The sequence below is a fragment of the Zootoca vivipara genome, chromosome 1, assembly GCF_963506605.1.
Source record: "Zootoca vivipara chromosome 1, rZooViv1.1, whole genome shotgun sequence".
Taxonomy (NCBI): domain Eukaryota; kingdom Metazoa; phylum Chordata; class Lepidosauria; order Squamata; family Lacertidae; genus Zootoca; species Zootoca vivipara.
The window spans coordinates 62,186,829-62,213,152 of NC_083276.1; the positions used below are offsets into that span (position 1 = coordinate 62,186,829).

A 26,324-nucleotide genomic window follows, 5' to 3' on the forward strand; every position below is an offset into this window, starting at 1 on the left:
GCTTAAAGAAATGGGATATCTGAAACAAAGCCAGAAATACTGGCAAGTGCCTGGCTGTGAATGGAGCTCGCGTTCGCATCTCACACACAGAGAGAACATGGATCACGCGCCATCAATCAAAATCCTACTGCGCAAGCCTTAAGAATGCCACTCTTAACTTAGAGCTTGTGTTTTTACTTGACTGGTATAATAATTTATGCTGCACTTCAATGGCAGGAGTTAAAATATCACAGCTGCCTATGATTTTGCAGTCTGCTATAAACTGCAGCTAAAAGGTAAGCCCCTCACTCTTTTTTGAGGCAACAGTCTATTTGAAATTAAAGTTGTTTCAAGAGCAAAGGATGATGTTGTTATTCTGCTGCCAAGTCTCATTTCTTACTCTCATCCAAGTGCTACTGAAAGCATATAATAACAAGGCTTTGAAGTTTCCAAGCGAGGTAGAAAAGCCAAGAGTGATGGGTTCAATCAAACAGCAACCCCACCCTACTCTACCGGGAGAGAGAAATCTCTAACCAACCTTACAAGTTTTTGGAAGCGTGCTACCAAGTTAAGTTCTGGAACTGAAAACTGCCAAGAGTTCTTTGTCATTCAAGTTTGCTACAAGCAGCCTATCACCAAAACACATCTGTCTGTCTGTCTATAGCAAACACAGGGACACTGTAATTTGGGCATACACACCCCACGTACTGAGTTTTGCAAAATATGGAGATTATTGTTACATTGCTAGTTCTCACAATGCCCCACTTCTTTAAAGCACATCCGCTGCCTTTGCTCTTTCTTCTGTTCCTGTCTTTAACTACCTTGACTAAAATATCAGAGAATCAACTTTGCTCTAACGTCTGATACCAGCTAACTCTTCTTTGTGTTTCCCACAGTCCATTTATATAGCCCTGCCTACTCTTTCCCCAAGTTAAAATACTGTACTGTACTATATTTCCATCATATTCAAACCAGAAATGTTGAGGTGTGACCAGAAACAAAGGACTGGTTTAGACTGGACAAATGCCTAAGCCTATTCATAATCTTTTTTTATGCATTGCTAGTGTGCTGAACAGATGCAAAACACCAATAAATATTATCAATATGCTGAGACGTAAGCTATCATCCACTGATAATTCACAGTAGATGGCATAATTGGGAATAGACAACATAGCTGGCATTGATGGGCATTGCTACACTTAATATCTAAAGCAGGCATCCCCAAACTGCGGCCCTCCAGATGTTTTGGCCTACAACTCTCATGATCCCTAGCTAACAGGACCAGTGGTCGGGGAAGATGGGAATTGTAGTCCAAAACATCTGGAGGGCCGAAGTTTGGGGATGCCTGATCTAAAGGAAGACATTTAGGGGAAAAGCACTTTCAAACTACACTTTCCTAGTAATCAATCCACATTTAAGAGCGAAACAGTAAACTACATATGCTAGCAAGCTGGGCTCACACACCCCCTTCCTGTTTAATTCCCGAGATGCCCATTATTTTATTAAAATTATACTGCATCCATACTTCAACGTAAATGAAACATTATGATGACCAATTTATCCAAATATAGAGAATTTTGGAAAAACCCTCTGAAATATTCCCACGGGAACATATATGTCTCTTAATTCAAGAATGGATTGGAAGCCAAGAGTCTGGTGCCCCCCAAATGGAACAGCTTTACTGTTATGTTGACAAGTAAAGCCCATGCAATTATGCTGCAAGTAAAATATGGATTTTTAAATAAGGAATAATGACCACTGTGTAACAGGTGGCCAATGTTTTTTCAGCCTCTGTGCAAAACCCCATTTCCTGCCTAACATCTTGAATAGATTGCGCACCAAAATAAATAAATAAATAAAATCAACGAACCAAAAATGGTGCAATGGAATCTGTAGGAATTGTCGTTCAAAAATTTCCTAACTAAAGACAAGTCAGGGCTTCCTAACAACATAGGAACTCCCTGCTCCCCATGACTTTTCCAAGGAATAATTTCTGTTGCTGGTGATTTTTATATGTTGGATCTTTAAACAAAACATGCAAATGTTCCATCCTAACGTATAAGTACCATTTTGTTTATCCAAGTTCAGATGGTAAGAGCTCTAGAAGACTTATAAAATATCCAGTGTTTCATGAAGTCTTGTTCTTACGGTAAGCATAGCTCTCCATATCATATTTTGTTTCTGAAAATATTAAGTGTTTTGTTTAGGAGGGTTGGTTTCCAAATTTTCTGCCTCGAAGGAACCTTTCCCACATCAATCTAATTGTTGAAGAACACGTGTATTGTAGGTTGGAAGATCCAGAGTGCACCAGAAGCTCACATGGAGTAGTGACAAGATCTATCGGGCCTCATCATTTCCTACGGCAGCTGAGGGTGCATCCAGACTGGGGAAGATCAGGAACGGAAGTCTTTCAGGGAAGTTTGCCAATACTGATCATCTAATTGTTGAAAGAATACCGGAATAACCTCGGACTCTCTAAAACCATAGGCTTGGGGAAACCAACAGCAATTCTCCCCCTTGTGTCTGCGCATAAATCAAATTATTTCCACTAGTGAGCTTGCAACTTTTCCCGCAATCCCCATCTACGTCGCTGCTTGCTCTGAAATGTCTCTAGGGAAGGGAGCATCCAGGATGCAGAAGTTGTAGGGATCCAGTATATGCAGAAAATGACCACATTAAGGAGGAGTCAGTACAAACATTAGCGCTCACATTTCCAACAGAAAGCCACAGACAGGAAACAACATTTGCTAAACTGATTGAAAGGTGCCTCACTTCATTTTATGACCAATAACGCTGTTCATGGCATAAATTGGCCGGATCGTACAAACGCCCAGACTATCTACTGATAAGGATATCTGCAAAAGACGAATGCACTGCACTAGGAAAAGTAGCACAAAGCTAACAAACAGCTTTAATCTGTCAAAGCACCCTTATTTGTCAGGTGTACAGTGAGTATTTTCCTTATCTTAACAAAACAGCCCGCCTCCCAAATGAAACATCACAAGCGCTGTGGAGGAATTCAGAAAGGTTACAAAAAAAGGAAGGTCTTACTATACACAGGTATCTTTAAATAGTTATCTGGATCAAGGCTTATATCAGCATTTTCTACTTTCTTTGGTGATCTGGAGAAAAGCTACATGCAGATTCATTTCAATGCCCACCCTAGAACTGATGTTTTCGCAAGGCTGTAACTGCTACGTTAGGAAGAGTTGAGTGATATAGGCAGATATTCCTGAGATGATGATGCACACCATTTCCAAGAAAGGGCTTCTTTTGCTATCTTACACTTTAGCTGCTACACTAAGGTAGTTGTTGTTGTTTGTTGTTTAGTCCTTCATGGATCACTGCCTTGTCGTGGCGAAGGGGCTTGAATAACTCAGAGAAGCTATGAGCTATCCCGTGCAGGGCCACCCAAGATGGACAGGTCATAGCCGAGAGTTTAGACTAAACGTGATCCACCTGGAGCAGGAGCTGGCAAGCCACTCCAGTATCCCTGCCAAGAAAACTCCATGGACAAAGACAACACTAAAGTTAGGTTTAGTCATTTTGGCTGGGTCCAGAATTCAGGCGAGCAGAACTTGTAATAATTATTGGCAGGTCTTTTAGCTGTAAGCTGCCTTGAGTCTCATCAGAGAAAAAGGTGGGAGCATAAATAAATAAATAAATAAATAAATAAATAAATAAATATAATCATCATCATCATAATCATTGTCCTATATTTAAAGATTTTTGGCAGAAGGTAACTAAAACCATCAACAGAACTTCACAGCAACCTTGCATTTACATAGCAAAATAGCCTCTTGAATTATATACCCAGCACATGGAACCTTACAAAAGGACAATATGAGTGGACTTTCCGTGCCCTTACCACAGCAAAAAGACTGATACTGTTGAATTGGAAAACTAAAAATGCGGCTCCCGTCTACAATTGGATTGAAGACTTATATAAACTCACAACATATGAACGACTTGCCTATAAACGCAGACTTGCCATGGACAAATTCAGTGATATTTGGAATCCATTCTTACAAATACTGTAAACTGTACTAGGTTAAGATCTGGTGAAGTATTATTATTATTATTATTATTATTATTATTATTATTATTATTTATACCCCGCCCATCTGGCTGGGTTTCCCCGGCCACTCTGGGCGGCTTCCAACAAATGCCAAAATACATTAAATATCACAGATTAAAAACTTCCCTAAACAGGGCTGCCTTTAGGTGTTTTCTAAATGTCAGGTAGTTGTTTATCTCCTTGACCTCCGATGGGAGGGTGTTCCACAGGGTGGGCGCCACTACCGAGAAGGTCCTCTGCCTGGTTCCCTGCAACTTGGCTTCTCGCAGTGAGGGAACTGCCAGAAGGCCCTCAGCGCTGGATCTCAGTGTAAAATATACAGTTTTGGGTTTTTTTCCCCTCTCCCCCTTTCGTTTTCCCTTCTGCACAGGTTCTGTTTCTCTTTTTTGTTTGCGTTTCACCATGTCTGGTGCACATATAGTTATGTACTTTCTGAACTTTTAATAATAATAATAATAATAATTCTGTCTGCAAGGCACTCCTGCTAGAGAAAGTGGGTGGAGAGGCTGCTCTCCAGAATCCTCAAAAGCTGCTCTGGACAGTTCAGTCCAGGACTGGGAGCTACAGGGGTGAAACTTACCTCCCCAGCCGCTTTCTCCAGCAGGTGCCTCTGCTGGAATTCCAGTCTTTCAGTTCAAGGGAAGGGCATTTTGGATCTAACTCACTGTAAATCTACCTTCAATTTTGACCTTTTTTCCTTAGGGAAGGTGCAATATCTTAAAAACACAAAAAGAGACAATTGTCTACTTACGGCAAGGAGTATTCTGGTAACTCACAAGTTGTGGAAAGTCCATAATAGCAGACATCACTGGTGAATCATTTTGTTTTGGTTCTTTTTCAGTCATCTGGTCAGCCCAGACTACAGCTTTCTCTCTGTGAATCAGCTGCTCAAACACCTTGAAGTCATCCTCAACAGCACTGTTTGCTAACCCTGCTGTTTTCAAAGCCACATACTGCTTTCTTAGAACAGGAAGCAAAGCACTTAGTATTCTGTTAAAAAATGAAAGTATCACGGTAAATAAGCTACAAACATCTCAGAGATTTTTTAGGTTATGCTTTCATGCTGCTTTCATGTAAACTGTATTTAAGGAACATAACATATGGACATTAATCCTTAGTTGCCAACCTACATTTTCAACAGGATTCCTATACCCTAAAAAAATTGAGTATTCTGCATTCTGGATTAATTGTACAGTAGTTTCAGAATGCGGCTGCTAGATTGGTGACTGGGAGTGGCCGCCGAGACCCCATCCTCTGAAAGATCTACATTGGCTCCCAGTACGTTTCCGAGCACAATTCAAAGTGTTGGTGCTGACCTTTAAAGCAAAGGAGAGATTGGTATAGGTCATCAACCAGGTCCCCCACACCAGGTAGGTAGTCAGACTGGAAATTTATCATCTTATTGTTAGGCACCACTGAGTTGGTTGCCTACAAAGAACTCATTTATCTGTATCTATTCTATAGGCTTCTCTAAGGGGAAAATTCCCAGGAAGGGAAACACTATTAAGACCAGCTGTTTTAAAAGAGGGGGTTATGGGAGTTCCAACGGGAGCCAGTAATCTGGCTTCTGTATTTTGGACCTGTTGAAGTATCAGAGTTGTCTTCAAGGACAGTCCAAAGGCCTTGGCCGAGTCATTGTTTGGTGAGTGGGTGTGATAACCCTCCATTCCCCCATTTATAATCACCTGAAGAGGAGGGCTAGGCTGGGTACCTGTGCTGCATGAGATACCTGCCACTGGCATGTGCTCTGAATCACTGGCCAAGAGTGAATTCGGCCTTCAGCCCAGAAAGAAAAGGTTAGCCAGCCACAGAATGGAACTAGGCACATTCTCCTGCCTACATCTTCCACACTGCAGGGCTGCCTTATTCCTGGTTCCAGAGGCAAGACAAGAGGCAAAGCTATGAAGACACAGCAGTCTGCCTACGGACTACAATGGATGCCAATATGGCACCCTCATGCTCTGGATTTGATTTGCTGCACACCTTCCAAAGAGATTGGCCACCACTGAGCTCAAAAGGTCAGAGTTCCTACCAAGATATTCTGAAAGAACTAGAGAGCAATCTGTTCAGCTTTGTGGAAGAGGACAGAAAAAGAAACATTGTCGTTGTCACTTTCAGGCCTCTTGTTCAAAAGCAGTCCAATGGAAGTTTAATCAAATGTACCACAATTTTCGTGTAAAATTAGCCTATTTGCACCTCCACATACGTCAAAAGCTTTTAATAGGGAAGCTGTTCAAAATACGGCATTTCAAATGTCGACTTACTTTTCTGTCTGTTTATATTGCTGTTCTTGGAGGGATGCAAGAGTCCTCATGAATTCAGCCTGAGTTCTCAAATCCTTCACTTCCAACTTCAGATGGCAGTACTGCAGATCTCGGCTCAGCTCCTGGAAAAGGGAGCCATGTTTAAGCCAAGCTCATAGGCAGCCAACCCAGTAATGGCGGGAATGCTACTACTTTGAAAAACAACAGTCCTACTTCTAGAGCAGAAGTCTCTCCAAGTGATGGGGAATAGGTAGTGCTATGGAGTCAAGAGGGTGGCATCCAGTTGTGGCAACAGCCATTCCATTAACTAACTAACTAACTAACTGTTGGCAATTAATTAACTGATGCAATTTTTGCCTACCATGCACTATCATGGATTTGTACTATCATGCTACTTCCCCTTGCGTTAACAATAGCTAACAATGCTTCTTGAATTAACATTATATATATTGAATCTCACTCAGAGCTGATAGCCGTCAATACAAACCAAGGTAAAGGTAAAGGGACCCCTGACCATTAGGTCCAGTCGTGACCGACTCTGGGGTTGCGCGCTCATCTCGCATTATTGGCCGAGGGAGCCAGCGTATAGCTTTCAGGTCATGTGGCCAGCATGACAAAGCCGCTTCTGGCAAACCAGAGCAGCACACGGAAACGCCAAGGTACTTCAAGTTAAAACCAAAACCGGAATGACCTAGGAGACCTCTTATTGAAGCCCCTTAAGTATGGGGCTGCTTGGGAAGCAAAGTATGAAACCCTGCCTGCATGCTGGTGCTTTGAAAGCTTCCAAGCTGGAGGAGGGTGCAGGAACCAGCCCCCCCCCAAAAAAAACCCACCACACACAACTGAGGTAAAGTCCTTAAAAATGACCAGTGCCACATCTGGTACTAAACTTCAGTGACAGTGGGGGCATACTAGCATTCATCAAACATGGCTCTCATCCTTGCGACTCACAGGTATTATCACATTTTACGTGCTAATAACTTCCATTTTCAGCAGTGGCTGAGATGGATAAGGTATTATTTCAGCAGCAGAGGTTGCAGGAAAAATGCAGCAGACACCAGGTCAATGTTGTTTATAGGCTTGTTTGAAAAATGGAAGGCAACTGCTTTGTTCGCTTCCTGGTTTTCTTCTTTTGTTTCATATGAAGACAGTATCTACTCTTATGCTATGTGAACAAGAAACTACAATAGTCTATTGCAGACACACTACTATTCAGGGAAGTACAGCAATTTGAGACTTTTTTAAAAAAAAAAATCAAACATGCACATTTCAAAGAGAAAATTCTAACAAAAAAATCTGTCTTCCACCACGTTACAAAGCAGCTATCTGCAAATGGGAAAGCCTTACAGTTACAGTTAGCAAGCACTATTTTAAAGTAACCGAGGAAGGATGCATGAGGCAAGATGGTAAGTGATTTGGCCTGAAGGGTCAGCTCAAAACCAATTCCCTGCTCACCCTCATTGACCCATCATCTTCCTTCAGTTCTCCCTTTCCAAGCTCTCTCCCTCTCTATATATATATTCCACTTTTTTATACACAAACCCACACCCACCCACAAATTTGCTTACTGCTACAGTGGAACAAAGAACAATCCCTCTCAGTTGAACATTCAAAATATTTCCCAGGAGCCAAAGGGAACACGAGAACAGTACTACTGGATTAAGTCAGTGAGCCATTTAAGTCCAGCATCCTGTTCTCACCGTGGCCAACCAGAGTCAAAGGAGCTTACCTGAGGAATATGGCCATCTTGGCCCAGGAGGCGCATTTCGTTTTCGACCCGGTGCAACCAATTAGTGTTGTCCTCAAAGCGTTTAGTCTCTTCCGCTTGCCTCTGCTCTATTTGCAAGCGCCGGGTTTTAAGTAACGCAAGCCGGTGGTCGTGCTTGTCAGTCGCCTGTAACAAAACAAACCTAAATTTCAGACTAAAGGACAGAACTGGATACTATGGTGAACTACATACTACCAAAGCAACAGCCCAGCATCTCGTCCTTCCAGTAACACCTTGCAAAACAGAACACATGATGCAATATTATTCAATTTCCTCAACTGTGCTGGAGATCAGTGGCTGTTGCAGTCAGCGAAGCCCAGCGCGATGCCATCTGTTTTAATTTTTGTGTGGTTTTAATTGCATTATAATTGTTACAAACCACTTGTGAAACCGTGGCATGCAAATTTTTTTATGGAAAGACACACATATTTTTTTTTAAAAACTTAATATTTTTACCAGAGGGAAAGCGACTGCTGTAGCAAGCCGTTCCCTCTCTGTATCAGCTAGTTCAGCCCACTCTCCCAAATCATAAGTAACAGGGTTGGTCCAAATAATTCATTTAGGTTTTTTGCCTGAACCCAAAAGGAGTGCGGGGGGTGGTGGTGCTTGAATGTTCTGCATGTGAACCCAATATTTTTTCCAGTGTGATTTCTGAAGAATGCGGCCCCAAATGCTCTTTGAACTCCCGAATTTAAGACATGATTTTGACTATTAAGAGCAAGAGGGCTTTCCAAGGAAAAAGCTGCCAGTATACGTACCCTGCATTTCAGCGTTTAAAATATTTCCTACTTAGTTCAACAGAAGAAATTTATATCACCTTCCATTTCAGAAGGCTGTCACTATGCTCAATTGAAAGCAGATGTCTGAGAAAACTGAACACACAAAATTATTTTGCAACAGAACTTCAAAGATTGTCACTTACAGTTAACTGCTATGTGAGGGAGGTTTTATACATTTAAGTATTAGCCACTTGAGCCACATTATACGTGAGGCAACATATGAACAATGTATGATTAAAAAACCAGAAGTAAAAAGCCTATCCATAAAATGCACAGAGCCAGGAGTACAAAGTTGCCTCTTACACCACACAGCATAAAAAATAGTGGCTCGGGCTCAAGCCCTTCTTTCCTGTCGTTCTTGGAGAAATGTCACAAAATGGAGTAACAGCTGAACGCTGTGCTCGGCAGACCTTGAGGGGCAGAAAAAGTAATGCTGGGGAGACCCATTGAGAGGAAAGAGCACCCAAAAAGTAAACTAAGAGCCAGCAGGTTTGAGCCGCAGGATGGCCAAAGGAATGGGAAACAAGAGTTGACAAGAGAAGCAGGGACCAAGGCTAAAGTATGCAGACAAGTCAGACGACATAGAAAAGAGCCTTAACAACACTGTGTGAGGTTGAATTTCTGTTACGTACTCAGGAGCGTAACCCGACTACAAAACTGGTAAGAACCAGTTAAGGAGGAACCTAACAGGTCAATGTTTAAAGTGAAAAGCAACTCCATATAAGGTGCAAGAAGAGTTCTAATAGATACAGTGAAAGTGGGTTGAACAAGTTGCATTTCAAGGACTGTGGTTGAATGAAGAGATGGTGAGGTGCTGAGGTGGCAGAAGGTGATTCAGTTAGAGGACAGACAGCTAAGATGATGTCCATCTCGCCTATTTATAAAGCTCTGGTAGACTCTTTGAACTTTGTTCGATGATGCTTTACTAAATAAAATCAGACCAATTGAGAATTTGGTATGAGTCTCTGCACTTGAACCCCCAAGGGAAATTTCCCACACAGGTGGTGGGACCGGGGGGTGGGGGTGGGGAACTGGACAGGAGGACAAGGTGAATTCTAATTAGAAACCATGTTAAGAGGATTCACACAAGCCCATACATACACCAAAAGCACATGGAAAGATGGTGTTAGCTATTCCTGCTAATATGTGTGCTGAGGATAAATGTTTTATAGCTGTTTTGAATGACTGCTGGCACATGTATTGCCACTGGGGAAGGTGGAGGCTAGTCAGCGCAACCTTGCAACGCTCTCGTGCACGCTTTCAATGGGAGAGGGTTCAAGTGAAGCCCTCAAAGATCTAACCAATGTAATTCATTTGAAGAGGCCCTGGATAACTGCAGTAAGGAGACACACAGGATCAGAACCACATTCTTTTCATTAGCCCTAACAGCTTGGCATAAACATGGCAGAAAGGACAGCAGAACTGTCATACTAATAGCTTACCCTCTCCATTCTCTCCGGAGCGCACATCATTTCAATTTGTTCATGGCATTTTTTTTGATAATGGGTTTTAAGGATGTTTTCTTTATGGTGCAGTTCCAGCTTCAGAAACTCTTGCCTGATTTCCTCTCGATTTGTGAACACGCACTTCAAAATTTCTCTAAGCCTGCCCCAAACATTTATATAGAAAAAGGACCGAGTTACACAAAACACAGCTTCGTTGCAGGGTGCTTTTTGTCAAGGGCATTACATTGTAGTAAATAGCAGTTTCAATTTAAAAAAACCCACCATGTTTAACAAAAGAGGTTAACACATTAAAGTAGGAGTGGCACTTCAGATGCTTAGTTGTTTATAAAATGATGATGATGATGATGATTTATTAAATTTATACACTGCTTTATCATAAAAATACCAAAGCGGTTTACAGAATAAAACCACAAAACATAAAACCATAGAATAAAAACATTAAAAAGTATTTTAAAATGTTGCTGGTCTACAGCTGCCACCATCCCTGTCCATTGACCATGCTGGCTGAGGCTGATGGAAGATGGAAGTCCAGTAGTATTTGCAGCAACCTACTGAGTATATAAAGGGCAAGGCAGTGTCTCAAATAACCTGTTCTTTCCTGCCATTTAAACATTTAGTGCAACATGGTGACATATTGATCAAAAAGCCACATTTCCATAACCCAACAGGTAAAAGGAAGGTTGGAATACAGGGCGGAAGTGCATTATAATCAGGTAAACTAATAAAATAATTCCAGATCTGAATGAAACCCTAGTATTCCCATATTCTCCCATGTAAGTGTATCAAAAGGCCAAGTTCTTGGACTGACTAGCACAAACCCCTTTGTTTTGGTCTAGGCTTTGCACGGGGGCGGGGTGACCATGTCAGGTCCCATTAAGGTCCAGGACGTCACAATGGTACACCAACAGTGAAAGTCCTCATGTAGCAGTGTGCTTTTCATTCAGACATTAATCTCAAGGACAAGAGCCAGGTGATATCTGCATAAACTAGGCTTCCTCAACCCTGGCCCTCCAGATGTTTTGAGACTACAATTCCCATCATCCCTAACCACTGGGTCCTGCTAGCTAGGGATCATGGGAGTTGTAGTCAAAAAACATCTGGAGGCCCAAGGTTGAGGAAGCCTGGCTTAAACACTCGCCATGCCTTCACCATCTGAAGCAACAACCAGCTATGCCTGCCATTCCACAGCTTAACCAAGGAGCTCAGATGTCACCACCTCTCTATAGTTGCTTCCAAGTTTGACACGGTAAGTTTTCAAGTGGCTTACTAAGCGGCACCTGGTCAAAAAGGGGCGTCAGTGTGCAAAACGCTGACTTTAGTGCATGTGGGGGGGAAAGAAACAGGCAAAGGAGGAAATGTTGTACAGTATTGACAAAGCAATGCTACAGATTTTCTGGGAAGATGTCTCCTGAAACGTTGGTCATCAGTTGGTGAACAGGTGGATTGAGCCTGCAGTAGTGCCATCTGCAGTTTTTTTGCAGGTTGCCCCCCCCCGAGAATAATAGAATTGTTGGAAGGGACCCCTGAGGACCATCTAGTTCATCTCCCTGCAATGCAGGAATATGCATCTATCCCTTACGGGGATCGAACCTGTAATCTTGGTGTAAGCAGCACCAGGCTCTAACCAACTGAGGTATCCAGGCTCAACACGAGAAGGGGTATGGGAAGGCTGGTGTATCGCGGAATAAATAAAAAGGTGATCTCTATGTCCCAGGTTATAGCTACTGCTCTAAAGGATCTAAAATGGCTCTGTCTCAAAGCGTTAAACTATTTTATCTTATAAATTCAGGTTGTCAATACAGCTGTAAATTGTTAGAACTTAGATTTCACGTGTTTCAACAGGTGTGCCTTTCTTGACAGCTTTTAATAGCTTAAAAACCTCTTAATTGGAGCATTAAAATGCGGGTTACCATGGGAAAGTTCGACTGTAAAAATCTGTAATGTAACAAACGGTGATTAGCACCTATGATCCTTCCCTGGGGATATTTGTCTATATATGGAGTTATAGCAGCTTTGGTTTATGTCAGAGATATAAAAGAGTAAAATTGCTTAATGTGTTTATTATACAGGAAAGGGTCATTTAAAAAGTTGTCTCGCTATATACACAGTTCTGCAAAAACATAATTTTCCAGGTTATTTTTAACCAAGTAGGCAGCGATTCTCTCTTAACTGGAGAAGATTATTTTTTAAAAAACACACACCCCTGTAGTAGTATTTTTGAATTCCTGTTTTTGAAATAAATGGTATTTCGAACCAAAAATGGAACTGCCGATAAATTTGCTCTTAACACAAGATCTAGGGGCTCAAAATCTTATGATTATCTTGATGTTACATGGAATATACCCCCACATTCTCAGTGGCTAGTGCTTGCTTCCCAGTTCCTGGAAGCCTGATTTTGCCAGATTGGATAAGGACCCTCTGTCTCAGTGCACAGCTGCACTTTAAACCCTTCCACTGCCCTGGCCGGTATTAGGTGATTCCATAGCACCAGGGAGCGTTAGAACTTCAAAAGAGAGATTTTACTGGGCATAATTTTTCTCCTTACGCCTAATTGAATTTCTAGAGCTTAGACAGAAAATATAGCTGTAAACAGCAATTACATTTATTTACTGAAAACATTTCTATTGGCCATTTCTCTAAGACAGCCCAAGGTGGCTAAAACAATATTAAAAAGTTATAATGCAAATGCTTAAAAAAATACAAAAAAAGGAAATGGTAAAAATAGCAGAGTAAAAATAAAAGTATCCATTGAAAACCATTCCCAGCCCAAAATTAAACCAATTTTGCCCCAGCTTAAAAACACAGTTCAAGAGCCTTTCTAAAAAAGGAAATTCAACACCATGGCAAATAAAAGAAACCAGTAACAAGGAGGTAAGGTGAATGTTTCTTGAAAGGGGATTCCAGAGGTTGGGTGGAGCAACTGAGAAGGTCCTAACCCTGGTTCTGACTAAACAGAATTCTGGGGAGTACAGTCCTGAAATGGGTTGTGGGTTCAAGCACCAAGTTGAAATGGGTTGTGGGTTCAAGCACCAAGCAAAATATTCCTGCATTGCAGGGGGTTGGACTAGATGACCCTTGTGGTCCCTTCCGACTCTACAATTCTCCGATTGTATGATGTAACTACCGTATGACACGAGCTACCATGGCCAGATCTTCAGGTTTCAGGAACAAGTGCACCAACTTAAGCTGGGCAAAGGCATAGCTGGCTACATCCAGCACCTGAGCATTCAAGGTTAAGGACAGGTACCCTTAAAACTAGGAACCTGCATTTTCAGGTGTTGAATCCTTATCCCAGGATCAGCATTGGTAATATTAAAGGCAATACCACCAAGAAAACAACAATGGCTGTTTTATAGGCACAATAAGATAATCAAATGTTCCCTCCTTTGTGCATGGGAGTGGACCATATACAGTGGGACCTCGACTTACAAACGACTCAACAACCGAATTTTTCGACTTACGAATGGGGGTAATGGTCACGCGCTTACGAATGTCTCAACATCCGGGGGGGGGGGGGGAACGCGGCAGTTTTAGATAGGGTTGCTTCGACTTACAAATTTTTTCCATTTTCAATGCATTCCTATGGGAAATCGTGTTTCCAATGGCGTTTTTTGACTTACGAAGGTGCCTTCGGAACGGATTAAATCCGTAAGTCGAGGCACCCCTCTATGGGAGTTTGCTTATTAACCAGGTGTTTAACTCGACTTTCCTATAGATCCCCAGTAGCTTGTACAGTAAATTATGGCAAGGGAGGGGGAGCCACTGGAAAGCAATATGAAAGCATGGGAAAGCCTCTCTGTTGTAAGGAGTGACCAAGTGCATTATGGTACATTGGCTGACAGGGTACCACTGACCAACTAAGGCTGACAAGAAAGAAGGTATTAGAAGTACACGCAGGTAGTTGTGGATCATGTCATTACTTTGTACAAGACAACACAATAAGTAAGCTTCTTTTTTACCTTGAAATTTCCACCTGTTGTTGATCTGTGGCATGTCTGTCAGGAGAAGATGTTTTTTCCAACTCAAGGACTCGTAGTTTCTCTTTCAGCATTATGATCTGAAACAGGATAATAGTGTATTTGGAAAGAAATGGGTGTATGTGCAGTTTGTATCTCATTTTTAGTATTCCATGAGTTTCTTTAAACAGCTTTTTGAAAACCAATTTTTAAAGCCATACTAATGAACTACATTACACCTAATATAACACAGAAACACCAGGTTTTCTGGAAATCTGGGGTAGCTGGGTGCACAACAATTAATGCCTTCTTTTAATTATGCTGTTATCCTTTATGTGTAACTCAAGCAACATTAACTATTCTAGTAAGTGACATACCTCTTTCTTTTGTTCTTCACAAATCTTAACGTATTGACTTATATGGCTGTCCAAGCTTACAACATTGCTCTTCAGCTGTGAAGAGAAGACAAAGTTCAGCTACATAAACATCAGAAGACAGTATATTCTTCCTTTGCTGTGGAAAACATACCATGTGATCATCATATCAAGCAACACAAACATCAGTCACAAAAACCCCTCTGATTAAATAAAGCTAATGGAAAGGTAATGGGATGGATCCAGACATGCCTGAACATAATAAAAGTCATGGCTTGGATTCAGACTTCTACTCCACAATTATCACCAATTACTCTTTCCTCCTGCTGCTCCCACATTGTTCTGGAGTTTCCCCCAACCCTCCAGAACAGCTTTTCCCAGGGCTGGAGAGAAGGATGAATTGGTGACAATCACCACCTGCCCTTTTTTTTGCCAGTGCCAATAAACTTTGCCGAGCCCAAGTTGAGTTTCAACTCAATGGGCAGCATCCAAAGCTGTGCTCATCCCAGGGGGGGAATTCCTCACTCCTTTCTGACGATTACAACACCCAGTAACCGCTCCCGCTCCCAGGATCTCCTTTATGTAAGGAAACCCTTGAGAAAGGCCTAAGATCTGCATTGAGGAGCTGCAGATGAAGAAGGAAAATACGGAAGGGAGAAGGGAAATTGGATGTAGGTCAAGTGTATCAAGGAATTGTTTTCCCCTTTGAAATAATGCCATGAAACAGAGGGAAGGGAAGATAAGAAAGTACAAGGAGCAAAGAAGGCAGTTGTGACACTGCTTGCACAAAAAGAAAAAGTGCTCAATAAGATTGCCACAATATTTTTTAAATATGAAGAAAAAAAGAGAGAGGGCAATACAGTGGTACCTCGCAAGACAAATGCCCTGCAAGACGAATTTTTCGCAAGACGGATGCGTCTTGCGATCTGATTGTGACTCACAAGATGAATTCGTCTTGTGAATTGCGGTTTCCCATAGGAATGCATTGAAATTTAATTAATCCATTCCTATGGGCAAAAAAATATATTAAAAATTCAATGCATTCCTATGGGAAACCGCGATTTGCAAGACGAATTATTCGCGAAACAAATTGATTCACAGAATGAATTAAATTCATCTCGCAAGGCATCACTGTATCTTTTTCCTGTTGCAATTATCCACTCAATCAGAAGAAACAAACAAACATAATTTTATAATTTGAAAGCAACAGTGCAGAATTTAAAAAGAAGAAGTTTACTTACAGAGGATTTGATGTCCTTGGCTCGATTGGCATATTTAAGAGTGTTATATGTGTCATCATAGAACAGAGAAGAAGGGCTAACAGCAGCTATAATTATTGTACGACAATTTCCTCCTAGAGAATCCTTCAGTAAACGAGTAAGGTTGCTGTTCCGATAAGGAATGTGCTGGTTCTTCTTCTGGAAGAAAAAAAGAAAAGAAAAAAGAAAACCCACACAGAAGAGGGTGAGTGTTTAATGGAGTGCTGAGATTACTTTAGCATCAGACCATGACTTACTATGAACAGCTGTTCGTTCCACAATGCACATAAATGACAGGAGATAAAAACCTTGAATTCCCCCCCCCCTCTAGAAAGCCTCTTGCAACACCTAGCCAATCCCCTAACATGTCCTCCTATATGAGAAAGAGTACCAGAGGTTAGCAATTTAGATTCTCCAATTCTTGCAAAGAAAGGAAGGATGGATGCTACATTCTCTCCACTCGCAAATCCCTGTACGTACAAGGAGTCAGCAGTCTAGTGGAAACCCAGATTCCCTCCCAAATTCAGCAGCAGTAGCAGTTCTGTGTTCCCAGCACAATAAATCCTGAATCTTAGCATATGCCAAGCCCTGTTTATAGATTTCTAGCACAAAGGGAAACCTGCAGTAGATTCAACCCACATCCTATATTTAGTTACTTCTTTAAAGTGCTGTAAGTGATTTGATGGGCTTTGCTCAACCTGCTACTGCTATTCATCTCCATTTTAACCAGGGCAAATCCTGCATGGAAGTCCCTGCTGACACAGGCTTCCTGCTCCAAACACCAAGAGAACCAGCTGTAATGGCTAGCAGGGACAAAGTGGGTTGCTCCTGCTCACCTGGCCAGAAAGAGCTTAAGGCAAGATTAATATGCAAACTAGGGATCAAATATATTTTTACTTGTAGATCAGATTATTTATGTCACCTGAAAACAAAATTTCATTTGAACCATCACCAGTCCTGCTAAGCACCCATGAACCCAAATTTCACCATACGGTAGTCTTTAGCTGGGCCAGATTGAGAAGGCGATTGGTCCGCATCCGGCCCACGGGCCTTAGGTTGCCTACCCTTGGGCTAGTTAGTATGTGAGGTGTTAAAAAGCCTGACACCAATGGCTGCCAAAGACCCAAGGTCCAAAATTCCCATTACAATAAATTAATGGGTCACCAAAATACCAAAATGTTTGGGAACAACTACCGCATCAGCCCAAATGTAAGTTGCACCCGAATATAAGCCACACCTTTTAAATTGGAGGCCGGGGGGGGGGGAGAGAAAAAATACCCGAATATAAGCCGCTCCCTTCCTCTCTGCTCCTGGATGCATACTTGGGAGGGGGGAGCAGCGCTGTGTTGCTGACGTCCTTTCCCCTTTCTCACTCTCTCTCCCTTCCTGGCCATGGGGGAGAGGATGGTGGACTATGCGCGGGGCGGGTGCCACTTTGCCCCACTCCTGGCTGCATACCATAAGGTCGCGAACATAAGCTGCACTTAAACTTTTCACGGTCGGAATTTGGGAAAAGTGTGCCTTATATTCAGGCCAATACAGTACTTTAGCACATTCCAAACTGCTTCGCATGCTCTATTTTCTTGCATGCCTTACCATGTCACTATTCTTTTTGAGATTCACGAGTCACTTGTTACCTAAAAGGTACCAAGCAACTTACATTTAAAGACATAAACAGACTAGGCCATAGGAAAAAGAATACTATAGAACATTAACCTTCTTATGCAACACAATCCCAGCTGGGGGAGGTGGTGAGAAAGAAACGGGTACCTACTTTTGGGTCTGCCAGAGCATTAATGATATTGCCAAGGGCTAACAGTGAGCGATTAATATTTGCCCCTTCTCTAAAACGAGCTCCCTTGGTCTTTGTGGCGCTGGCACGTTCTGAGCCTGCCAAGTCAATGAGGCACATTTTGGCAATACGGACATTTTGATTGATACATGCTGTCCTGTCTTGTTGTCTCAAATAGATCTGAAACAGAGGAGTACAGAACAAGGAAATGAGGAAAGAATCCAGGTAAAACAATCACCCTTCCATGCCTACAAGTTGGGCAATGCAGGGGAGCAAACATGCACAAACCTAAGCTTTTTGTAATACAGACTTTCTGGCAGTCATGCAGTGTGCAAAAATGAATCGGACAAGGAAATTAAAACTGAAGATTGGACTACAACTCCCATCATCCCTAGCTAGCAGGACAAGTGGTCAGGGATGATGGGAACTGTAGTCTAAAAACAGCAGGAGACCCAGGTTTGGATTAACACACTTCAGAAAGGATTGTTTATTTTATATTCCCAACATTTCCACCCCACTTTCCACCCACAATTCTCAAAGTGCCGTATAAACAATGCAATAAAGGATGCACAATGAAACCGCCAATCTGAAAGCACACAATCTGAAAGCTTCCTATTCCAACAACACTCTCTTTGGGATCTTAACACGTTTACTCAGAAACAAGTTTACCTGAACTCACCAAGACTTAACTCTGCAGCAACTGTGCATAGATAGCATTATACTTTTTGTTTGCAATCCCAGCCACATTTCCCTGGGACCAAGCACCACTGAACTCGCCAGGACTTCTGTTTAAACATGCATAGGCTCAGTCTGCTATATACTAAGTCAGCCCCTCTAGTGGGAATCACTTCTTGATATATTTTTATGTATGAAAAAAAATAAATGAACAGAAGCAGTTACGCATGAAAAAAATATTGCCATTTATATGAGCGTGGAGTACATTTATTTCTCACAAGCAGCTATGACACCTCAATAGATTCCTCATCTGAAGTCGAGTGAAGGCACAGACCACCAAGAGCTCCTCTCCTCTCCTCTCCTGAATGCTATTTAGCACAAAGGATTTAATGCAGACAAGAGTGCAAGCTGGATCTCTCTTCCCAAGACCAGAGCTATTATGGCTGGTGTGCCATAGGCAGAGGATTCTCTCTCTCTCTCTCTTTTTAAACAAAGCTTCAAAGGTTATCTAAGATCCTCAGACACCTTATCTGCTGTATCATCTTACCTGAAAGACAGCATGGGACCGAGATGAGGAGGCATTCACATCAGTGGGATGCTGTGTTCTGTTTTTGTTTCCATAGTCCAATATTTGCAAGATCTCCATGGCAGATTTCGGCTACAAAAGGTGGTGGTGGTGGGGAAATAGTCAAATGAAACTAGTAAATCTTTTTGCTAGATTTTAATCTGGGAGTTTCATTGTCATGGGATTTGAGTCATAATGTTAACATCGTAGCTTTGGCTTTTGTTGCCATCTTGGTCCCAGAGGATGACACACACAAAGCAGGTAAGAAGATACCTTTTATCAAACCAGCTTCTGTAGGTGAGCGTAAGCTTCAGCACCTGCCCAAAGAAGATTATGTTCAAGATTAACTTGTGCCTAGTGTCCCCTCGAGAAGTTGGGTCAGCTAAAAGGCATCATTTTACCTATTCCCAAACCGCTAGCCCATTCAGGTTGTGATAGGCACATTCTTTGAGTAGGTGGTGACGCAAAGTTCATTTTAAAGCCGTTAAGAAGGGAAAGGCGTTCACAAACACAGAATTAAACAAACCCAAATCAATTCATTGAGTAAGTAGACCTCACAGTAAGACTTACGCGTTCATTAAAATTTAAAAAATAAAATACAATATCCAATAACTCTATTGACAGGTAGGAAAATGTGGTTATACTCTATTTCTTTCAGAAGGAACTGAATATTTATAAAGGAGCTGTCCTATGAAAATGGACTTGGACCATCAATGGCAATGTTTGTTATGGGGGATAGTCCTCACACAATCAACTCCAAGGGCTATCTTGGTTTGCTTTCTTGGCAGTCTGCTTCCATGTTCAGCCTTCCCAGAAAGCCTTCACCAGTTTAAATATCTGATGTGAAGAGAAAATTATCCAGTAGGCTGAAGTACAAGCTGGGAAAGTGGAGGCAAACATGACTCCATTATCCTTGTTGGGCCAGCCACTTTACAACCCTAACCCAAACAGATGAAAAGAATCCTGGTTTGGGGGGGGATGGGGGGGACCTGAGTTGGGGATATGTTGAGGGTCACATCCGTGGCCCCAATTCCCTCAAAATTCTCCCATACACCACAAGGGAGGCAAAAACACAGTCGCTCCTGCACTGTGTCATTCCAATTCAGACCCACATGAGGAAGGCCATTGTAGACTGCCAAGCTTCAGGGCTTAGCAAGAGGACTACCCAACCAGTCCCCAAGCTCAGCAGCTTCATGCTGATACACTTTTAGGGTTGGGGGATAGAATATGCCAATAGTCTCTCCCCCCCCCCCCCGGCTGCACACACATTTCTTTTTACAGGCCGTCGGCTAATTGTGCAGAGACCATATTGCTTCACTGTTTGGTTTGCTGCTGCTGACATTAAAAGCATTAAGCAGTAGTAGTACCATCCCCATCAGCTTCTGATATTTTTGGCCCTTTGATAGCTGTACAAATGGAAACAATGGCATACGTAGAAGAAGATGCCTGGAAGCAGGCTCCCCACCTCCGAATTCTGACAAGTCAGCTGCCAGCTTCCCTCCAAGCCTTGACCAAAGAAGTCAAGGTCCACTATGGGTGGCAACAGCAGAGACATAGCATAGAGGAGGAGGGGAAAGTGGAGAAATGAGAGGACATATTGGGAGAAATTGGGTGCATGTGTAGCAGATATAAAAAAATTAAGAATATGAGTTAGATACTACTGTGATGAAGAGGTTTTTGTGTTTGATCAAACGCTTCAGTCCCAAAGCCACTTTACTCAAAAGAACTGTTTCAATTTTGACAGCACAACTTTGTGATAAAGAGGTTGAAGATTGCTACCACGTTTGATTTAAACAGTTGTTTCATGGCAACTGCCTTCACAAACAGGTCACTTAGAGAGGCCCACTAGTATTTCAAGTGTCTTCATAAAGTAATGGTTTTGCACTGTTATTTTCTTCCCAGAAATAAAGCTTGTAAATCTTCACATCAAGATGGATAGGACTGAACTTGATTTGTCCATAATATATGAATCATGGCTTGGGAGGGCATTCTGATCTGTTCCGCTTCTTTTGATAGAATAGTACCCATAGTGGGTTGAAATGACTCTGAAAACTTTTCAAGATATCCCTGTTAAAACCGATTTAGAAAAAAAAATCGAATTTTGGAAACAAAGCTGCAGATAGGCATGCTTATATATTGGGTCAAACTCCGTAACTCTGGCATGCATGTAATACTAAACCATGGTTTAACATGATGTGGGCAAGACAAATTTGGTCCACAGGGAGAGTCAACCAGAACACTGTGAAAGTAAAAACAAAACAATTTTAATTGCTTTGTGAGCTACTCTGAGAACTGTGTTATAGGACTGCCTGCAAATACTGCAAGCAGGCAAATAAGCAATTAATGAATAACATGGATGATATAAATATGTGCACACCTGATGCATTGTTAACCCATGAACCAGCACTCCTTTTTGAGGATCTTCTCGAACAGCCAGTGGTCCTGAACTTACAAGCAAATCATGTATCTTCTCATTGTAGACCTTGGGGAAAAAGGGTTTGGGGGGGAGGGAAAGGCATTGGAAAAGGCAGATATTAAGATACACAAAGGTAAGCAGCTAACCATACAGAAGGTATCTGGATTTGGTAGCTGTAGTCCCATTTTAGAAGATGAAAAATGCACCTAGATGAAATCACAGGCGCTTCCAGATATGTTTTATCCCTAAGTTTTAAATTCAGTTAAGGGTCCTAATTTTCTTTCCAAATATCCAAATCACCTTTTTAACTTTCCAGAGCAAAGGAGACAGAATGGCAATTTGACAGGAGGAAAGCACCAATACATTTGAAACTAGACAAGCAGAAAACTCTCAATTGTGCATGCTGTCATGAGACCTAATCCTAGGCTTGGCTACTGGGAAGTTACGTTGTGTTCTGTTCTCTGGCAGCTGGGAGCAAAGCCGTTGGTTGGTTTGCTTGTTTGTTTCCTTTCTTGAATCCCAAGAACAGGCATCCCCAAACTTCGGCCCTCCAAATGTTTTGGACCACAATTCCCAACTTCCCCGACCACTGGTCCTGTTAGTTAGGGATCATGGGAGGCCAAAACATCTGGAGGGCCACAGCTTGGGGATGCCTGCCCAAGAAGCTCCCTGAGATCAGAGCGGGGGAGCAGTTTTAAATCCTCCAATATCAGGCCAGGGAGGAATTCAAAACCATTTCTTTCCAATTCTACTTGCTCCTCTGGTGCTGTGATGCCATGGGTCGGGATTACTGGTATGTACCCCTCCGAAACATGGGAGTGCACCATAGCAGAACATCTCTCATGCTAGCTGGAAGGCGGAATGTTTGGCTGGAAGATAGACAATGTTTTCTCAGCCTCTGACTAAGCTGGCTTGGGTACCTTTCATCCTATTCCGTATACAAAAACAACTGTTATTGTGCAAAATTATTCCGCCTGCTTACCTCAAGGTAAGAAACGGCAATGGCGCAATGCTTCTCCTCTTTCATTCGCTCTATGGCATTGTAGAGCTCCATCATGGTCCGGTACATCACTCCAGGGTCTTCCTGGGAGCCCAGCATCGTATGAGTCTTCCCAGCTCCAGTTGCGCCATAAGCAAGCACTAAATTGAAAGCAGGTGATTGCTTTGAGCAATTTCCAGCCGTTTTCAGAAGGTGGTTTTACACAGTTTTTAGAAGTTTGAAGAAATATGGCAGCCCTCCAACCAAGGTGATAAACTGATCATTCGACTTGTGAGAAGGTGCAAGTGAAATATGGATGCAGAACGCTGTACCGCTGTGATACCGTGTTTCCCCTTTTTTAAGACACCGTCTTATAACTTTTTTTCCTCAAAAAAACACACGGTGTCTTATTTTCAGGGGATGTCTTTTTTATTATTCTTATTACAGTACCTTACAGCTGTTCTTGGTAATATATGGGAAGCCAGAGCAGGTGGAGAGCATGCAACACTGTCCAGGACAGGGGTCAGCAAACTTTTAATGTGGGGGGCCAGTTCACTGTCCCTCAGAATTTGTGGCGGGCTAGACCGTGCGCGCGTGCACACACACACACACACATACGCCCATGCCTTCCTTCCCTCCCCGCGTTCAGATGGAGCAGGCTTGGCTGAGGAGGGAGCACCCCGTCAGCGCTGGGTCTCGGCTTGTGCTGAGGGGCCGCAGCCACCCTGCCAGGAAGGGCCCCTACCCCGGGGTGTCCATGACCATGCTGCTAAAGTGCCACCGCCAAGCAGCACAGAGGAGTCCTCCTCCTCCTCCTCCCTCCTTGCAGGCTCTCTGCTTCCGCGGCGCTGCTGGGCTCTCCGAGCACTCTGCGCTGCAGCAGCCGCCAGTTCTGGGCTGCAGGGAGAGCAGGCAGGGCGTGTGCGTGCAACCTGCAGGAATCAATGCACTCCCATCTGCGGCACGTGAAAATGGCCCGGGAGGGCCACCTCCGCCACCTCTGCTGCCAGGTCAGGTCCCTGCCGTAGCTGCAGACTTCCCGCGGGGGCCGCCTGCGAAGCGCCGCACCGAGACTCCCCGGGAGACTCCCCGGGAGAAGGCGCGCGGGGGCTGAAACCAGAGGCAGCGGGGAGCGGATTCCGGCCCCGCTGATGTCAGGCGTGTGGCAGTCCCCTGAGCCGAAGCGCAGCTCGGGGGACTGGCGGCAGCAGCGGGGCTTCCTCGGGGAAGGCAGGCAGGCAGGCAACAACAGTCCCGGAGCCGAAGCTCAGCGGGCGCTGCTTGCCGCCTGCCTGCCTGCCTGCCTTCCCCGCCAGTCCCCCGAGCCGAAGCGCAGCTTGGAGACTGGCGGCGACAGCGGGGCTTCCTCGGATCGGCAGCTGGGCGCCGACTCGGCAGGCCACCGGATCAAGGAAGTGGCCTGCCGGGTCGGCGCTGATCAGTGCTGCGCGGAGCACCAGATCGAGGAGCCGGTCTGCAGAGTCAGCGCCCAGCAGCGCCGCACAGAGCATCGCCTCCCACGGCGTTGCTGAGCGCTGACTCTGCAGACCGGCTCCTCGATCCAGTGCTCCGCGCAGCACTGATCAGCGCCGACCCGGCAGGCCGCCGGATCAAGGAAGCAGCCTGCCGGGTCGGCGCCCAGCACGGGTTGAGGAAGCTTCCGGGGGGGGGGGGGGAGAGAGAAAGAGGAAAAAGGTGTCGGCGGGGAGGGAAAACGCGCAAGTCCTCTCCCCTTTCTTTCCTGCTTAGCCGGCTTGCGGGTATTTTACAGGAACAAACAACGTGAATAGAAAAAAGAGGCAACGAGCCCGGTCAGCGGTGTCTCCCTCCCTCCAACTCCCCCCCCCACACCAAATGGAACTTCCCGACCCCCCCCCCCCAACTTTTGGCCAAAGGCATCCTCGGCCCCGTTCCCACCTTCGCTGCTGGGTGCCTGCATGTCTTATTTTCGGGGTATGTCTTATATTTTAAAAATCTCAAAAATCCTGCCATGGCTTACTTTATGACTACGGCTTAAAAAAGGGGAAACACGGTAGCTAGCAACTGCTCAGAACCAGCAGTGTGATGGGGAGGATCAACAGAGCTGCCTTCTGATCATGGCTCTGCTGCTGCTTATCTGAATGGGGCTGGGAGGACTGCATGCTTGCATTGACAGGAGTGCCGGATTGGCAGCGGTGGTACCACTGGTGCAACCATGAACCCCTCCCCCAACTTTGCCGCTGTTCTGGTAAGCAGCAGCGCCATCAATGTTTGGGAGGGTGGTCTGCTCCACCCTGCACACTGCTACCGCTCAGTACCAAAGCTAGAAGTAACTGCTAGAATCAGAACTACCAGCAAGTAATGGTGAGGGAAACTATTCTTCATGCTCTTCACTAATATCCATTTTTTCCTGCAAATGGGATACAGGAGGTTTGGGCTTTCATTTGCAGGAAGAGAGTTACTACATGTCAAGCAAAGGACAAGAAACCAAACATCCCCAACAAGCTTGGAAAATAACAACAAAGTTTTGAAGCTTATAAATAGAATAGGGGGCAGAAGGAGCTGCCCCCCCCCTCCACTCAAAGTAGAACTGACTGGTGATACAGGATTATTTCTATAACTAACAAAGGGAGAAATGCAGCAGAAAGTTACCTGTGCAATTATATCCATTTAAAAAGCCATCCAGCATGGTCAGGGTAGTGTCTTCAAAGACCTCCAGCTGAGAAGAATGTTCGTCAAATACAGCATCGAACACAAATTTGAGGTCCTTGTTTTCCCTCTTGTTAAGATCACGGAATGGAACTTTTTTCCCTTGAAAGAAACTGACTTCCTCCACTTTGGGATCAAAGACCAACATATGCTTATCGACAACTTGGAGCACTTTCCTGAAGTTGCCATCTCTCTCTTTCTGACTTTCTGGACGAACACGGACCACTACCTTCACGTGATTGCAGACATTTTCTTGAACAGTAGCAGACATTACGAAGGGCAGTTATGGTGTCTGGGGAAGATTTGTCATATAAAGTAAATTCAGTTTCTTTTGCTGGTGGAAGAAAATGAAAGCAGATTAAACAACAACAACACCTGCACTCCTATACTTGTTTACCTGGGAGTAAACTCACCTGAATGAGGTAAGTTTCTCTTCTGAGTAAATACGCATATAATTGTGCTGCTAAACCAAGCAAGCAAATGAATTTAGGTTAGGTCTAGGGTTGATAATTTGACTGGCCAAAAATGTAAACTGACTAGTTATATTTTTAAGCAGTAATTTAAGAAAGTGCAGCAAGAGGTTTATGCAAATGACAAAACATTTATGCATGTGAGAAGACACACTGCTCTATGGGTCCCACATATACTGGGATGTACAGTTAAACCCACCAAAATGTAATTTTTTAAGTGCTATTTTTGGTTTTACAAGCAGCAGCTGATCCGCAAAGCTTATTTGCAGTGTTTACACAAGCTTAGATGTAACTCAAGATTCTCCTGCCATTTGTTTGCCAATGACTGGAGTCCAGTAAAATATGCTGTTTTATTTGCTTCAATTGTCCAGCTGACCACCACAGATCCCATGCAACTATTTTAGATAGATAGTAGAATTCTACCAAAATGAGTTCCTCAACTTAATGTGTGAAGAGTGCAAATACTCTTGTGTGGAGGGAGGATGAGGCTATGAAAGACTGCGAGAATTAACAGAAAATGCTACTGTATCTGCAAGTTTAACTCCTGAACAAACAAAATGATTCATAACACACTACAAACACTCATAGTCCAAAGAAACTCTTCTACCACATAAGAGAAATTTCAATGTGCACAGGTTCAGAATATGTATTTTCAGACTGACATATGATCTAGTTTAAGAACTTGGTTCTTTCTTTACTGTTAATAATGATCTAGAAGACATGACTTGGTGCTTGCTCACATTGTCACATACATTTTTCAGTTAGCATATTCATATGCATCAGGTTTCACTCACGCTATACAATAATAACTCTGTC

General features: G+C 43.4%; 1 protein-coding gene across 2 annotated transcripts in view; it reads right to left on the reverse strand.

Annotated features, from left to right (window-relative positions):
• The window catches only part of KIF18A (kinesin family member 18A), a 41,709-nt gene that overhangs the window by 13,681 nt on the left and 1,704 nt on the right, over positions 1–26,324 (reverse strand). The window contains exons 2-13 of one of the 2 annotated variants that reach the window (XM_060275299.1): positions 24,982–25,330; positions 22,354–22,511; positions 21,333–21,437; positions 18,938–19,048; positions 17,698–17,895; positions 15,906–16,082; positions 14,668–14,742; positions 14,294–14,391; positions 10,311–10,473; positions 8,051–8,215; positions 6,322–6,443; positions 4,809–5,047 (exon numbers count right to left, since the gene is read on the reverse strand). In XM_060275299.1, the coding sequence (XP_060131282.1) occupies positions 4,809–5,047; positions 6,322–6,443; positions 8,051–8,215; positions 10,311–10,473; positions 14,294–14,391; positions 14,668–14,742; positions 15,906–16,082; positions 17,698–17,895; positions 18,938–19,048; positions 21,333–21,437; positions 22,354–22,511; positions 24,982–25,309 (1,939 nt within the window). In that variant the 5' untranslated portion in view covers positions 25,310–25,330. Of the gene's footprint in view, positions 1–4,808; positions 5,048–6,321; positions 6,444–8,050; positions 8,216–10,310; positions 10,474–14,293; positions 14,392–14,667; positions 14,743–15,905; positions 16,083–17,697; positions 17,896–18,937; positions 19,049–21,332; positions 21,438–22,353; positions 22,512–24,981; positions 25,373–26,324 lie in introns of both variants that reach the window. The other variant, XM_035117758.2, reaches the window with a different exon arrangement.